The 17,524-nt window shown below is 35.1% G+C and overlaps 2 protein-coding genes and 1 pseudogene across 3 annotated transcripts; all 3 read right to left on the reverse strand.

Annotated features, from left to right (window-relative positions):
* Positions 1–2,959: 2,959 nt before the first annotated feature.
* On the reverse strand, positions 2,960–4,789 carry LOC148554582 (uncharacterized). Its single transcript, XM_088490385.1, has one exon. The coding sequence runs from the start codon at positions 4,787–4,789 to the stop codon at positions 2,960–2,962; it is 1,830 nt and encodes a 609-aa protein (XP_088346511.1).
* A 4,998-nt stretch (positions 4,790–9,787) lies between these two features.
* LOC107646077 (calvin cycle protein CP12-1, chloroplastic pseudogene) lies at positions 9,788–10,723 on the reverse strand (annotated as a pseudogene). The gene has a single exon (XR_015886167.1). The product of XR_015886167.1 is annotated as a calvin cycle protein CP12-1, chloroplastic pseudogene (transcript).
* Positions 10,724–14,656: 3,933 nt separating this feature from the next.
* Positions 14,657–15,679, reverse strand: LOC107646076 (uncharacterized). Its single transcript, XM_016350267.3, has one exon. The coding sequence runs from the start codon at positions 15,566–15,568 to the stop codon at positions 15,080–15,082; it is 489 nt and encodes a 162-aa protein (XP_016205753.1). The 5' UTR covers positions 15,569–15,679; the 3' UTR covers positions 14,657–15,079.
* Between the last annotated feature and the right edge of the window lie 1,845 nt (positions 15,680–17,524).

Genomic DNA, 17,524 nt, shown 5'->3' on the forward strand with positions numbered 1-17,524 from the left:
CCACAGGTATCATTGTGTCAGAGTTGTATACTAATCGGAAAGGTGTTTCCTGTGTGGTTGAGTGGATGGTGGTGTTATATCCCCATATGATCTCTGAGATGAGTTCGGCCCAAAGCCCTTTGGCATTGTCTAGTTTCTTCCTTAAAGCATGGAGGATGACCTTATTCGCAGCCTCTGCTAGCCCATTTGTTTGTGGGTGCTCTACTTATGAGAAATGATGTTTGACCTTTAAATTCTGCAAAAAGGAGATGAACTTTTGATCAACAAACTGGCGGCCATTATCGGTGATAATGTGCCGAGAAATGCCGAATCTACAGATAATATGCTTCCATACAAAGGAAATCATTTGTTGTGAGGTGATCTTTGCTAAGGGTTGTGCTTCTATCCATTTTGAGAAGTAATCAATTGCGACTATTAGAAATTTTACCTGGCCGGTCGCTAAGGGGAAAGGACCGAGGATGTCGAGCCCCCATTGGTTGAACGGCCAACTTACCTCAGAACAGTGTAGGAGTTTGGCGGGCAGGTGTGTGATCGGACTGTGTTTTTGGCAGTTGTCACAACTTTTGACTTTTGTTTTACAATCTTGTTGCAGCGTCGGCTAATAGAAACCAACTTTGAGGATCTTTGTAGATAGGCTTCGGGCTCCGAGGTGTGTACCACAGATTCCTTCATGTACCTCAGCAAGCGCAAGATCGGCTTCTCCTCTCCAAAGACATTTTGGTAAAGGACGAGAGAATCCTCGTTTATATAGGCAATTGTTATAAATCGTAAAGAATGAGGCTTGTTGGCGAAAGTGCCGAAGGTTTTCGACTTCGCCTGGCAAGATCCCTGTCCGAAGATAGTTTACGTATAGTGTTCTCCAATCTGCATCCTGTGTTACACTTAGAACTTCTGTTAATTCTATACTGGGTTTAATTAGGGTTGATCGGTGAAGGGAGGAATTATTTGTTAGTGTGCTTGCGAGTTTAGAGAGGATGTCAGCTCGACTATTGTTCTCTCGAGGTATATGTTCGATGTCACATTTATGAAATTTTGAAAGTAAAGTTTGAACAATTGCAAGGTATTTGGATAATAGAGGGTCTTTTACCTGGTACAACTTGTTTACCTGCTGTACAATGAGCAGAGAATCACAGTATACCTTAAGCTCAGCTATGTTGAGATCGGATGCTAGTCTGAGGCTGGCAATAAGAGCTTCATACTCACTCTGATTGTTGCTCACCTTGAAGGAAAAGTGTAGCGATTTCTCAATAACATTACCATTTCCATCATCGAGTATGATCCCGGCGCCACACTCGTGTAGGTTAGAGGAGCCGTCTACATACAAAGACCAGTCTGGTGAACTTTCAGCGATGTTTGGGACTATAAATTTGGCAATGAAATCAGCCAAGAATTGAGATTTGATAGATGATCGTCCTTGGTATCTGATGTCGAACTCAGAAAGTTCGACCGACCATTTTACTAGTCGGCCAGCAAGCTCTGGTTTCTGAAGGATTTGTCACAGAGGTTGATCTATCCAAACATGGATGACATGACTCTGGAAGTATGGCCGTAGTCTTCTTGCCGATAAGACAAGAGCTAAGACCAGCTTCTCAATGCTCGGATAGCGAAGTTCAGCATTCTGTAGTGTTTTGCTGGTGAAATAGATCAGCAACTGCTGTTTTTGCCTTTCTGCAATAAGAGCGGAGCTTACAGCCCAGTTAGTCACAGATAAATATAAAAATAATGGTTCCCCTTGAAGGGTTTGTAAAATTGATGGTTTTGAAAGTGTATCTTTGATGGTTGTGAATGTTTGTTCACATTCATCGGTCCATTGGAAAGCCTTTTTCTTTCTTAAAGTTTGAAAGAAACATAAAGACTTAGAAGCTAGGCGAGGTAAGCATCTAGAAAGTGTAGCAAGTCTCCCTGTCAACCGTTAGACTTCTTTGATAGTTTGTGGGCTTGTCATGTCCAAAACAGCTCGGCATTTTTCTGGATTCACTTCGATACCTCGACTAGTGAGCATGAAGCTGAGGAATTGGCCACTTTGTACGCCAAAGGCGCAGTTCTCGAGGTTTAGCCGCATGTTGTATTTTCGTATTTGACCGAAGATTTCTGCCAGGTCATCAAGATGGTTGTTGCCGAGCTTCGTTTTGGCGACCATATTGTCAACATAGACCTCAATATTCCTGCCAATCTGTCGGGCGAATACTTTGTCCATTAGGCGTTGATATGTTGCACCTGTATTCTTAAGGCCAAATGGCATGAGTTTATAACAGTAGTTTCCATATTCAGTAATAAAGGCTGTCTTACTTTGATCGAATTGATGCATTTGAATCTAGTTATAGCCAGAGTATGCATCCATGAAGCTAAGTTTTTCATAACCAGATGCATTATCAACTAAACAGTCAATAGATGGTAAGGGATATGAGTCTTTTGGGCATACTTTGTTGAGATCGATGAAATCAACACACATGCGCCATTTACTGTTATGTTTTTTCACCATGACGACATTTGCCAGCCATGTTGTGAATCTGATTTCCTGAATGAAGCCGACATTGATGAGCTTCTTGGTTTCTTCCAGAGAGGCTTGTTTGCAGTCATGGCAGAGGTTTCGCTTTTTCTGTGCTATAGGTCGGATAGAAGGATCTAATGCCAGTTTGTGGGATATGATAGATGGGTCAATTCCTGGCATATCAGCTGGGGTCCAAACAAACAAGTCGGCATTTTATTGTAGGAATGTTCGGTATATGACCTTCTCTTCTGAGCTTAGTGTGGATCCAACATAAGTGAATTTTTTCGAGCTATCTGTGAAATAGATTTTATGCAGGTCTTCGGTCGGGGTTAGTCGTTCTAGGCTTCTTGCCCTGGGATCAAGGTCGGCCAGGACTGGTAGCTCGGCTTGGTTGCTGATACTATTCACGCGGGCTTGCGTACTTTGATTTGGTTTTTTGAAACTGTTGTTGTAGCATTCTCTGGCCTCTCAGGCATCGCTGTGAATGGTTGCAATTGTATTATCCTGTAAAGGGAACTTAACACAGAGATGAATTGTAGAAACAATAGCGCCGAACCTATTTAAAAAAGGTCGGCCAAGTATCAAATTGTAAGGACTAAAACAGTCAACGACAAAGTATTGAATATCTGAAGTTTTTGATAAGGAAACCTCACCAAGTGTGGTTTGAAACCACACAGAGCCCATAACCGGGACCCTCTCTCCTGAGAAACCGACCATGTCTCCAGTGGAAGGTTGGAGGATGTTGTTGCTCAATTTCATCTTCTGAAATGTGGAGTAAAAGAGAACATCGGCACTGCTCCCTGGGTCCAGTAAAACCTTTTTGACTAGGAGATCTTCAAGCTCTAGGGAAATCACGACTGGGTCGTCTAGATTTGTTACATTGCTGTTAAGTTCGGATGTCTGGAATGTTATATGAGGAAAATGTGGAGGTGTCTGCTGTTGATGTTGATCGGCTTCAATGGAAAGCATAGCTCGGTAAGACCGCTTTCTTACCGAGCTTGTGGCCTCTCCACCTGCAAAACCTCCAGAAATATAGTTAATAATACGTCTTGGTTGGTCGGTAGGATTGGTGTTCGGTCGATCTTTATTTCGGCCATGCTGTGTTGCCGAGCTTTGGTCACCAGGGAGAGGTGCGCATCGTTGTTTGTGGCCACCGATGTACTTGTCGAGATGACCTTGCCGAGCTAACCGCTCCAGAAGGTCTTTGGTGATGACACACTCGTCAGTAGTGTGTCCATGCTTTTGATGAAAAGAGCAGTATTTTGATATGTCTGCTCCTTTTAAATTTGGATAGCTGCCGGCTTTTCTTGGTGGCTTGATCAACTTTGAATTCAAGATTTTCTTGATGATGTCGTCATGCTTGGTGTTGAACTGAGTATAAGATTTATATTGGGGAGTTGGTTTGAAGTTTTTCTTCCTATCTCGTGCTTTGTCGTCGTCTCTGTATTGTGGTTTCTCTGTTTTTCGAGCCTGTCGGAGTTCTTCGATGTCAATCTGACTTTTCGCCTTTTCATGGAACTCGGCCATAGTTTTAGGTTTGGCCACGGCAATGGTCTCCTGGAATTTTCCTGTTCGGAGTTCACTTTTTATTGCATGCAGTTCCACCTCGGGGTGGAGATCGGGTATACTCATGGCTATCTTTGTGAAGCGCGTCATGTAGTCTCTGAGGCTTTCATGATGGCCTTGTTTGATTGTGTTCAAGTAATCGGAGTGACGTAGATAAATGGCTGATCCAGCAAAATACTCCTCGAAGGGCTTTGATAGGTCTCGAAAACGAGAAACAGAATCTGCAGGCAAAGAACAAAACCAATCAAGTATAGGACCGTCTAAGTAAGATGGAAAACAACGACATAAAACATTATCAGATGCACCGTTTATTATCATTATGGAGGTGAACTTTTTGATGTATTTCTTCGGGTCACCTAGCCCATCATAGGGGATTAGGGTGGTTGGCAAAGTGAACCTCCTGGGCAACACGAAGTTCATCACCTCGGCCGTGAATGGCCCAGGAGAGTTTTCTAGGTTGTCATCCTCGTCTTCTGGCCGAGCTTCTTCATTGTGCTCAGGTTGCTCTTCTTCGTGCCGAGTAGTTTCGGAGACATGCGTCGGGCCTGACTGATGCTCGGCTTCTTCCGTTCGTTCTTGTCGATCATTGTTATTTTCGATCCGGGTATTATTCAGATTAGTAATCTGATTTACCATTCTTTGGTTCTCTTCGGCCATGCCCTGGTTGGCTTGCCGTAACTCGGTCACCATTTGAAGAAGTTCAGATGGCGTAGGTGGAAGCTGCTCAACCATGGCTCCAGGCGAGAACGTCGAGGCCGGTGATATAAAGAAAGAATTATATTCTCAACCCCACGGTTGGCGCCAATTGTTCCTGTGTGGATACCTGGAGGGGAGCTCGGCTTCTGGGAGTCGGCGTCGAGTTGTTATCTTCGGTGCCGATCTTTGAGCCTTGAGAAAGTATGAGCTTTACGCTTGGGGGAATGTCCAATCGTGCAGAGTGTGAACAAGAAACAAGGGGGGAGTGTACCTGCAAAAGCACTCCGAAGTTTAAGTTAGTATTCAGAATTCAATCCGTCCCTTTAAGATAAAATATCATACCTTTATAGTTGAAGTAAGATAGGTCGGTTACATTTCTATTGGTCTCCTGAATTGAAGAGGAATGATTAGGTTTTGATGGGTGATAATGTTATATTGGACGTTTTGATACCAAGCTATAACGTGATTTGCCGAGTAATAACGTAACTTGCGGAGTTATGATTGATTATGCCGAGTTATGATGTTGGATTTGTAACGGTCGGATCAAGGCTACTTGAGTGCCAAAATAAAACGACGTCATTTTACAGAGTCCAACATAGTATTCGAATGTGCACATCAGCATTCCGTTAATGTTTATGAGTTGAAAATTATCTCAGAGACTAACATGAGTCGTGTTCATAAAATTTAAAGACTAAGTAGAGACAATTAAAATTTTAAAAATTAAATTAAAGCTCGTTTATAAATTTAGAGACCAAACTTAACATTATCTTTATTTAATATAATATGTTTTCATATTTTTATGTAAAAATATTTTCTTGTGGGTAGCTTTTTATATTTTACTTTAGATCTCTTCTAATTAAAAAGCATAGAATTAGACGTTACAAATAGAACTCAACTAAAATTTTTATACAATTAATATTGAAATGAAGCTTAGATAATATATTTAATTATGTTTTGGAACATAACTTAAATATACTATTAGTATAAAACTATTTTATATTATTAATAATATATTATTATATTTATTGGTTTATAATTTTAGGAATAAGTATTATTTTGGTCTTTAAAATTTGGTATCAAAATCAAAATCTTCTTTAACATTTTATTTTTTGTTTTAAAATGGTATCAAACGATACATTTAGTATTAAAATCATCATTTTTAACACAATAATTTTAATTTCAGAGAGAGTCTAACTTCAAAAATCATTGAAGATCCTAATTTAAAATATTTGAACCCTAACTTTAAAAAATTGGGAATATAAATTTTAACTTGTTTGTAATGACAGCAACAATGAAGCTGCATGGTGGTGGTGGTAGTGAATGTAGACGATGGTACTGGCAGTAAATGTGGATGGTGGTGGCACTGCACAGAAAAGTTGTGGTAGTAGGGTGTCACAGAGGTGGCGGCAGGGGACAACATAGACGTAGGCAGGCAGGGGATGCGTGCACTATGAGAAAAACAATGAGTGTTGTTAGAAAAACAAATAAAATTCGATGGTACAATGGTTACTGTCGGATTTTGCGTCGGTATTTATCCAACGGAATAAACCTCACCGTTAACATATTACGGTTCAATTTTTGCGTCCAACAATAATTTCTGTCGGATTTAACGGCCGAATATGGTTACTAAGAAAATGGAATCTATTGAACGTCACCGTCGGATATTTTTCGACGGTAACATTAGCGTCATAGCATACGTATCCGTGCCATCTCACTAGCAGATTAATCCGACAGTAATTCGACAAAAATATTTTTTAATTTTTTTTTTAAAATTGACTGGGCTGTTATCATTGGTATATTCCGACGGTAATTCCGAGAGTAGTCTTTTTTATTTTTTAATAATCTTTTTCCGTCCATCTATAATGTACACTGGTAATTAATAATTAAAACAATGTTTTAAATTTAATGTGAAATATCAAACATACAAATTAAAAATACAGAATTATGGTAATTGAAATATCTGAAACAATATTATTATATTACATTGTTCTCAAAGTTTGGTAAAAAAAAAATACATATAATAGAACTATATTTACATTAACCCTATTCAGATAATCTTCTTTCTCTGGTTCACCATCCTCCTCTTCCGAGATAGTTTCTTGATCATTGAATTCGTCTTCCTCTTTTTCGTCGCTATCGACCCCATCCTCTTCTTGAAGATCGTTGTCTTCCAGTGGCAGTGCGTCGTCATCTATTCCAAGATTAATAATGTCATCATCTATAACAGTCGACTTAAGGATGATCGGCTCGCCGGTATTAACCACCATTTTCGAAGGAGTTGAATCATCAATCTGGTAAGGTTCCTGACCTTCTGTCCTATCATTAGACTCAATGCGGCCTCTTGATTAGTCTTAACCACAATCACCCAACTAGACTTGCATAAAACTGAATAATACAAATAGTATACATGCAGTGCATTTTGAGGTAAAATAAAAGGAGTGTAGTGCCTATGTTTCCTTGTTACATTAACTTCAGTGATATCGTAGTCCTTGTGCTTTTGTGTTCCTTGTCGTGAACTTGGATAGTACCATTCAAATTTAAACACGCACACCTTGTACATAGTGCGACAGAAATACTCTAATTGAAGTATGTTGTGCAACACACCAAGCCAATCAGAATGACCACCGCCTGAATTTTCATGAATCCAATGCAAACTTCAGTATTATCTGTTTTCTTTCCAATCAACCACTGTAAAGAATGAAACCGGTATCTATTAACGTTGATATTGGGTAGCTAATATCCTTATTTATTAGCCCCAACTCAATAGAACTAGTTCTGAATCTGTTGTGTAAATTATATGCACGCTTACGTATTTTTTGAACTAATGTGGAAAATTGTTCAATTGGGTATCAGGATTTGCCTCTTGAAATAACCTACCCAATTTTCTTCTGACGATAAATCACCAAAACGACATGTTTCATTAAACCGTGATATCGACAGAATATAGCGATGGAAATCCGACGGTAACGTTGGCGCCAGTGAGTTATATTTTCGCGCTAATAATTACCATCGGCTTTAGCGACGAAAAATCTCTCCCGACGGTAATTTTTTATGGCAACGAATTCCTTCTTTCCGTTGAAAAATCCAATGATAAATTCGCCGGTACTGATCGACGCTAAATCCGATAGTAATTCTAATGGTATTCAATGTTTTTTTTTGTAGTGGCGGCAGTGATGTTAGAAACACGAGGAGAGTCACCGATGGTATGACAGGAAAGAAGACGAATAGCCAAATTGTGTTGTTTGTGGTGTGACAAAAGAAAAGACGGAGAGACAAACTGCGTGAAGGGAGCTAATTGAAGAGAGAGAGAGAGAGAAAAAACTACAGTGGGATAGTTTTGACCATAGAAGATGGTGACTTTAAAAAAGATGAAAATGGGAGAAGGTAGAAAGAAGGATGACAAAAAAAAGAAAAAAAGAAGAGTAAAAAAGAGAGCGTTTTTTATTTTAATTATTAAACTTTATAAAGGATAAATTTAGAGTTAATTATTTTTTATATGATGGATGAAATTGTGTATTACGTTGGTATGAGTTAAAATGGGTGTATTTCACAAATGTGATGCATAATACAAATCGTTACTTACGATTTGCAAAACAAAAGAAATCGTTATTCACGATTTCATAAATTACACTTTTTTTAAATTAAAAAATTGAAATCGTAACTCACGATTTCCTTTCTTTTTTTGTTTTATTTGAAATCGTAACTCACGATTTCTGTTAACTTTTTTTATTTTTTTGTCTTATTTGAAATCGTTATTCACGATTTCTTTTTATCCCATATCACTGCATTACACCAAAACATCATAATATTAACGAAAAACACCAATAATAACCCAATATAAAAAAAAATTAGCCATAAATTTATCAAAAAGATTACTTTAATACTAAATGTAATGTTTGAGAATTATTTTAAACAAAAAAAGACTAAAAATAATTTTAATTTTGACTCTAATAATCTTAAAGATTAAAACAGTATATATTCTTAATTTTTATATTAAAAAAAGTCAAAACAGCTATATATTGTGCGAAGAGAGTGCTTGAATAGTCAAATTAACTAAAATATTTGAAGTTTATTAGATAATAATCAATTTTAATTAAATATTAAAATTTGATTAATTAATAATATAAGAGAACAGCTAGGGAACTAAAAGCATATCAGCCAAAAATCAGCCAAAATGTGTTTGTGCTCCGTGATTTCAGGAGCGGTTTTCGAACATATTATTCAAAAAGTGATTTTAATTAAACGGTTTTGTTTACTTTTTGGCTTGTCACATTTTGGTTCATATACTTTTCCATAATATAAAATACTTTAATTGGAAATATGCAAATATAAAACTAAAGAGTTTTCTAGTCTAGCAATGGATTAGATGAATGAGCATGTCAGCATCAACTGCAATGCATATCACCAATCAAGTGTACGCTTTTTTTTTCCTGGGAGAAATATAGAATCATAAACCAACCATATACCATATCTAAATGCATGTATGTGATGCCATTTCAAAATAAAGCATGGATTGGATGTCTTACTTTTCAACTTTAATGACAGGCTCTTCAATATTTGCTTGTCATATTTTGATTTTCTTACAGTTCGTGTGTTTTTTTTTTTAATAAATGACATCAATCATATCTTGGACGATATACTCAAATCGAACCCGAAAACCGCATGATATCATTTCTATCTGTGTTCGATTATTCATTTTACAACTAGCGTTTCGTTAATGATAAAAATCCTATCTAACACTATATTGTAATTAAACAAGTTAATCTTTCATATGAACTATAGACTGATAAGTTGAATTATTTACATACAAATAGCGGAAGACTAACACTATTTTTGAATTTTTCTTACTATTTTCGACATAAATATTAAAACGAATCTATATAAATTATTCATACTACATACTATTCATTTAATTTATTTTTATCTTATGTGAAGCAATTATATGGGATATATACTAGAATTTCTTATGTGGTTTAAGTTAAAAAAAAAAAATAGTGAACCCACAAAATATTATGTTTGCAGAGCAACCAAAAATTTCTGATATAATAAGTATATCCGTTTCGTCAATTTGATCACAACATACACCAATTTTTCGATAAATCTATCGTGACGAAACGTTGACTTCTTCAGACGATAATGTTACAAATTAAGTTTTACATACATATAAGAAAACTTAACCAAGTAAATATATTTGTTGGCACATCATTATTGTATCATGCTTCATGAAAGATGCAACAGTTGAACACATTGATAGTCTACTTTCATAGATCCATGAAGAATAACCATCAAACCCTAATATTCAGTTATCATGAGTCTTGCACTCGATGGTCTCCGGGTTGTCCTTACAGAAGTCCTCAAGCGGATCTGAGTCCTTCAGCCTGTCCCTGGCGTGGCTGGCGGCGGCGCTCAGTTCCTCTACCTCATCCCACGCCGCCACGCACTCTCCGCTCGCCGGATCCTCCGAGCACGTCTCCTGCGCGTTCTTTATGCTCTCCGCCACTTTCTCCGATATCTTCTCCGGCGCCGTCCTCACTGGCCGAACACTCGCCAAGCGACCAGATCCGGTCATTCCCGCGGGGAACTTCACGACGTGGCAGTTTCGCGGCGACTCGGACGACGATGCGTTGAAAGCTACAACCCTGGGCGTTGAACGGCTAATAAGACCTGAAATTGTTGCCATGCTATTGCTATCTTTCTCTTCTTCGAGTTTGTTTTCTTCTCGTTTGATGTTCAAGTTCTGTTTGTGTTCGGTGATTTTATGATGATGATGAATCTGAAGGGGATAAGATTGGAGTGGCTTTGGAAATTGGAAGTTATAAGTGACCCTTCTGTGGATTTGCGAACACATATTTCTTATCTGCTTTTGCCCAATCATTATGTGACACTTAGGATTCCGATCTGATATTTTCTTTAGAAAAGAAATTACTTTATCCTTTCTGTTTTTCACCAATGAATATCTATTTATCTGGGATTTTTTTAAATAAATTATTTAAATTTTTATATTTACAGCTATATAAAATTTTCAAATTATTTTTGTTTTTATTATCTATCTTGTGTACAGTGATAACAAATTGATCTAATTCATATAAAGTTATTGAGTAAATGCTCAAAATAGTCCATCAATTTCAAATCGCTATTCAATTTAGTTCTCGATTTTTTAAAATGACCAATTAAAAATTTAAAAAAATGCATCTCCATTAGTCTCTTGCAGAAGTGCCGTCTAAACATTGATGATGTGGCATTTCAACTGTATGCTTATGTGTACCAAATTTGACTTTGATTCAAATTAGTACATGAAATTGCTTAATAATATTAAAATTTGTCCATTTTCAATTATAAAACCCTAATCCCCAAATTATTGTCTTCTCTTCTTCGATCTATCTGCTGTCTTCTTCTCTTCTTCGACCTCTCCACTATCGACCTCTCCACTATCTTCCAGTTCATCTTGTTTTCTCGTCTGCATGAGTGATGATGGGTGGTGGGAGAGAAGTCAAAGTAGTTCAAGTAGGAACAACAAACTCTGTAGGGAGACCTTATTATGCCAGCAAAAGAATGTGCAACAAGGGAGGTAAGAACGCTGTTTTCTGTAATTGCAGACTTCGGATGGTGATGAAGTACTCAACGACAACAGAGAATCCTGATAGACTATTTTATGGTTGTCCAAACTATGAGGTAAGGTTATGGCTTTAAATAAAATGTTAAGATAGTTTCACTTTGAGTTTGGATTCACTTGCGTTTTTTACTTTGCAGTATAGAATCAATTGTAATTTTTTTCTGTTGGGTTGATGGAGGTGAATAACCAGTTTGTGCAACACCCATTTCACAAAACAGTTTGCATGAGTTCAATTGAAAAATGACAAACTTAGAAAGTGATGTTAAGACCTTGAAGATGATGACAATGGTTACTTTCTTAAAAGTGGAAAATATATTTTAGTTTAATGGACGAACCTGCAAGGATACATATAATTTAAATCTGTATCGAACTTAAAATTAATCCAACCACATTAACTTGTAATTAAAATAGTTTTTAGGTAAGTGTACTGATATTGTAGTTCAGGATAAATATGAACTGGAAGATAGCGGAGATGACGAAGAAGAGAAAAAGACAGGAGAGAGATCGAAGAAGAGAAAACAATAATTTGGGGATTAGGGTTTTATAATTGAAAATGGATTAATTTGGATATTATTAAGAAATTTCAGGTACCAATTTGAATCAAATTCAAGTTTGGTACACATCAGCATGCAATTGGAATGCCACATCATCAACGTTTAGACGGCACTTCTACAAGGGACTAACGGAGATGCACTTTTTCGAATTTCAGGGATTTAATTGGTCATTTTAAAAAGTCGAGGACTAAATTAAATAGCGATTTAAAATTCAGGGACTATTTTGGACATTTACTCTAAAGTTATTTATCCCATCTCACCAAGCGAATATTTACATATATAACAAACCAATTAAATCCAATTATAATATTTTGAAGTGAACTAAATTTAAAAATTGATTCCTCCGAGTACTGGGGTGGCCGAGCTTTAGCGATTCCGAGCAGATTGCTGGCGGGAAGGAAGAGCTATACGTCGGCCAGGACTGAACACCGCGGTGGGAATACCTGCAAAAGATACTTCGACGCTTAAGTCAATAATAATCTCTAGTGAGTGTATCAAGTAAATATGAAGATGAGAATAGAACATGATCTTTAGCCGAGGATACTAATTCGGCTTTATAGACGTTGTTTTACCCGTTTGTTGTGGATAAGTCCGAGTTTGTAGGATGGTTATCGTATTCTGTTTTGGTGATCAGATTTGTTGAGCACGTTTCTTTATTTTCAAATAAGTGGGTCCGGTTTTATTTGTTTACGTTCCGAGCTTTTTGGGCGGCCGAGGTATGTGGTGACGTATCAAAAATTAAATCGATATAATACAAATTATAATTGTTTGAATCAAATTAAATTAGATTCAAAAATAAAATCAAATTGATATAAAAGAATTATAAAAAAAATATATCTATTTTACCTTTTTAATTAATTTAAATTATATTATAAATATTTTTTTTATTTAAGTGGCTAACAGTATAAATAAGATATGTAATAAAATATAAAAATATAAATAATTTTAAAATAATAAATAGTTGTAAATATAAAATTTAATTAATTTATTTAAAAAATTCCATTTATCTGTGTTGCTCTATGTAAATTATATATTTCTTTCATTTCACATGTTGACTGCATGAGTTTAAGGTGGCCTGGCTCACCTAAACAAATATGCACGTACGTATGTGTTAGCCCAATTACTATCAAAAGCAACATTCACATTTTTTTTAAATCTCACAAAAATACTATTATTGCCAGTATTAATTTTTTTTTTTTTTATAAAATTGAGTGCCGTTGGAAAAGCATTATCCAGCTGCTAAATGGGTTGCCATGTTTCAGGAAAAAAAAAGAACTGATGGCTGATGTTGCAACGATGCCTATATCCAAAACCATTTATGAATATTGGCAGCAGAAAAGGCTGAAAAGAGCAATGGTTTTGATACGGCATTTTCAGGTATTGTAAAAATTAAATGCTTTTGTGAGTTAATATAAAACAAGAGTGGGGGAAGGGAAGGAAAGGGGAAGAGAGGTTAATAATGCAATTGTATAGTGAGCCATTACTTAGTCAATGCATGTAATGCATTTATGGTGGTGAATAACTATGTCATTGATCTATATTCCTGCATACTTTTTGGGTTTTGAAGTGTGGGTCTGTCTTTGCATCCAGTCAAGTATTTCTAAGTTCGGCATTTTTATAACTGGCCTTGAGATATGGCTGCATGATGTAATATTGCCAATTTTGAAGTGTTCCTGTTTATTTGAAAGATTGTGGATTTAATTTCAAATTAATTGGCTTAAAATTTGGTGGTGATGTGTAATTTACATTTTGTTTGTTCATGATTATCTGTTTTTTCCTGGGCACATGATAGGTGTGATGTGTGTGCTTGGTTATAATTTGGTTGAAAATTTACATCTAAACTTTAATTCTGTTCAACCTCCTCAATGGAAAATATACCAACAACAATTGAGGGAGTGAGAAGTAGCCATGAGCAAGAATAACATCCCTAATTCTAATGGATGCCTGGACATGTTTGCAGCTTTGGAGAAGAAACTTATATTGATTTATCCTTGCTTGGCATTTGTAATGCTTTGAGTAATGTAATAAATAGTACTCAGATAAATGCAGTAGTTTTTTATTCTGGATTTGTCTTAGCATTAACTTACTTGAAACGTAAGTAACATGCAAGTGATTACAGTGGGAAAGAAAAATCAAACAATCATTTTAGTTTGCTCAATTCACTGATTTGATGGAAATGTATTCGGAGCCTAAGGCATCTCGAGCCTTGGTTTCAAAAAAGAAGATATCTCAACTAAACGGAGAAGAAAATAGCAATAGCGTGGAGCTCAAAAATAAATCAGTTCCAGTTGATATTGGGAGCACATGAAATGAAACTCAAAGCACAGGTGAACAAAGCTACTAAATTATAAATTATCTCAACATGATTTATTACTTTCAAACAAATAGCATGTAATTTTGGAATCTTTTGCATGGTTGGTCATTGCATACAAGGAAAATGGTCCTGTCCTCCAGTTTTCTTCCTCCCTACTAAATCAAGCGCTTATAGTCATCAAAACCCCACTACAACAGAATCATCAAGAAACAAATCTTCTCCACCACAACCATTTGAGAAACAGAATATTTTCTATCCTAGGGCACAATAAACTACGCAAAGTAGATATAGATTTAGAAAGCTCCTTCATGAGGATAACAAAAAGAGTGGAATGAAGACAAGTACACTTGGTTATATAAACTTTAGGCAAACACATGGATCATCAAAAAATTTCATACGGTCATACACCTGAATTCAATTGTACTAAACAGAGTCAGAAGATGATGATCCACATCTTCACTTTACATATAGAGATTCTTCACATTCAACTACCACCTACATAAGGAGGAACCACTAGAGCAAAACATGACATGAATCATGTATAACTTGTTCAAAAATTGTAATCAGTTCATCATACTGTTACTTCTAATACAAATTGAATTATTGAACAGAGATAGATCACCGATCAATATCATATCATAGACCTGTGAATCCGAGTAAGAACATATTCATGAAAATTCTAATTTATTGTGAATTCAAAAATGCCTCTTTCTGTGGTCAGCTATACTCTCCATCTCCAATAACTTAAGCCACTAAACTGTAATCAATTCCTTCTTTCCACACTAAAATACAAGCAAAACAATTGCTGAAGTAAAAGTAAAAAAAAATCTCGAATTAGCAAGATCTCACTTTTGATCAGAATCAGAAGAAGCCCTATCTTGCTCCTTGGACTCTTTCTCCATGGCTTCTTTCTTCAATTCCGCGATGGCTTGCTGCTCGGCGGCTTTCTCGGCGCGGAGGATGGGTTCGTAGTAATCGAAATGAGCCTCCATACACTGCTTCAGCGCCGCAGTGATATTGAGGCACTTCTCAACGATGTCCTCTTTGTTCTTCTCCGCTTCCTCAGTGCACTTCTCCCACTCGATGAACGATTCCCTGCAACCGCCACTTTTCATGAACAAGCAGAATCCGCACTCTCCTTCTTCTTCCGCTTCTTCTACTTTCCCTTCCTTTTCTTCATGGTGATCGAGATTTTGCTTTGCTTCGGGTTTGGAAGGGTCCAAGTGAGGCTGATCCAACGGGAGAGTCTCCGGAGCTGGCAGATCCGGAGGGAGGAGCTGCTCAGATTTGGGTTCAGGGTGGTCGGCTAGGATTTGCTTGGCGGCGGCTGACATTGTGGGTGGGCAGAGATTGGTGGGTGCGTTTTGAATGCTCTGCCCAAAACCTCCTAAAACCCTTTCGCCGTAGTTGAATTAAATTTAGGTGTTTAGATCGCCGTGGTTGAATTAAATTTAAGTGTTAATGAATTAGTAAAACGATTGAATCGAATTTGAGTATTTAAAACTTTAAATATTTATTAAATGAATTAAAATTTTATAATAGATAAATTTATTTTTTATTAATATAATATTATATTTAAATATTAAATATATTTATTTATTAAATTATATGAAATAATTAAAAAATATATTTTTAACTAATTTTTTAAGTAACATTTGTTCACTTTTTTTAAAATAAATTATATTAATTTAAAAATATTAAAATTTAAACATTATTAATAATTAAAAAAATAATTTTTTAAGGTTGATTTTAACAATAAAAAAATAAATATAAACTATTAAGAATGAATTTATTGAATGTTCTAATGACATAGCAAGTAAAAAAAAAGTTAGTTATTAACGGTAAATTATAATAACTAATTTATGTTAATAAAATAGAATAAAATTATGTCACTTTTTGCTAGTGTCATGATTGATACAACTTCAGTTAAAATGTTCAAATGTATTGGCAAATGTTTGGTGTCATTAATCTGAATTCAATATATAAAATTTATATGTGTGGATATTTTTTTAGATTTATATAGCAGGTCTTTTAAAAAAAGGTATATATAAGTGAGTTGAAGAAAAAAAAAAAGAAGGAAATTATTAAACTACTCTTCCACCTTAGCCCATAACAATAATAAAGAAGTCTTGTGGTCCATAAATTCAGCCTAATAGAATACATAAATTCAGTTACAATTTTAGTCTTTATCTTATCTTATCTTTATCTTATTTTTATCTTATCTTATCTTTATTTGCTTTTATCTTTCATAAGCCAATACTCTATATATACTTAGTTTTACCTTCATAGTTTACAATCGATAATTCAATCAATCAAAAAATACAAAGTATAATATTCTTCCTTTCTTCTTTTCTTGTTCTTTCACAATTTTATCATGGTATCAGAGCCATCGAGAAAAAATGCGTGAAAAAAATTAAGAAGAAGTAATTAAATTATAAACACATTATATATATTTTAAGTTTTAAGAAAAATCCCAATGGAATAAAATTTTAAATTAGACTTAGGTTAGAATTGATTTTGAGAGAGAATAATAGAATTGAATTTTTTTCAAAAATGGAACAGATTATCAAACCATTGCTTTAACTAATTTAATTATTGTTCAATTGAAATAACTGTTTAATAAAAAAATAACAAATAAACACATTAAAATATAATTATAGTCTAATAAAATTTTAAAATATTATCTAAACTAATAATATTGCATCAACTATAATGTTATAATCTCATTTAAATACAAACTCAAAAGTCAAATAACAAAAAAATAATTAACTAAGATAAAAACAATGATAAAATCAAGATCAAGAATAACAAATTACAACAACAATTTATTAAATTAATAAGTTATCAAAATGTCAAAAATAACTCAACCGCCTAACAGTCACAGGAACAAGTACAACACCACAATACCAATTTATCAAATTAATAAGTTAATAAGATTAAGAACATAATAAAAACAAGTTAATACAATAGCAGAAGAAGGAGAAAACAAATTACCATAAAAAATAACAAATATAAATTAAAACAATATCAAACCAAGAACTGTAACAACAACAAAAGAAAAAGGAAAGAAAAAAAAAATCACGTTAGGCCTTTTTTAAAATCAACAGAGGATGGAGAGACAACTAAATATTATGATATTAAGGGCTATTTGAGTCATTTCACACATGAATATAGATGAAGGAAAAGAATAATGAGTTGAAATTTTTAGATTGTGTGGCAAAAAGTAATGAAAATATAAAAAGTGAAAATGACTATACACGAAAAAAAGACCAATTCTCAATTGAGGAATT

Source organism: Arachis ipaensis, chromosome B6 (genome assembly GCF_059453495.1).
Source record: "Arachis ipaensis isolate K30076 ecotype BB chromosome B6, ASM5945349v1, whole genome shotgun sequence".
NCBI classification, from domain to species: domain Eukaryota; kingdom Viridiplantae; phylum Streptophyta; class Magnoliopsida; order Fabales; family Fabaceae; genus Arachis; species Arachis ipaensis.

Coding starts and splice junctions, on each gene's coding strand:
- LOC148554582 (XM_088490385.1), bottom strand. CDS start 4,789: ATGGTTGAGCAGCTTCCACCTACGCCATCTGAACTTCTTCAAATGGTG.
- LOC107646076 (XM_016350267.3), bottom strand. CDS start 15,568: ATGTCAGCCGCCGCCAAGCAAATCCTAGCCGACCACCCTGAACCCAAA.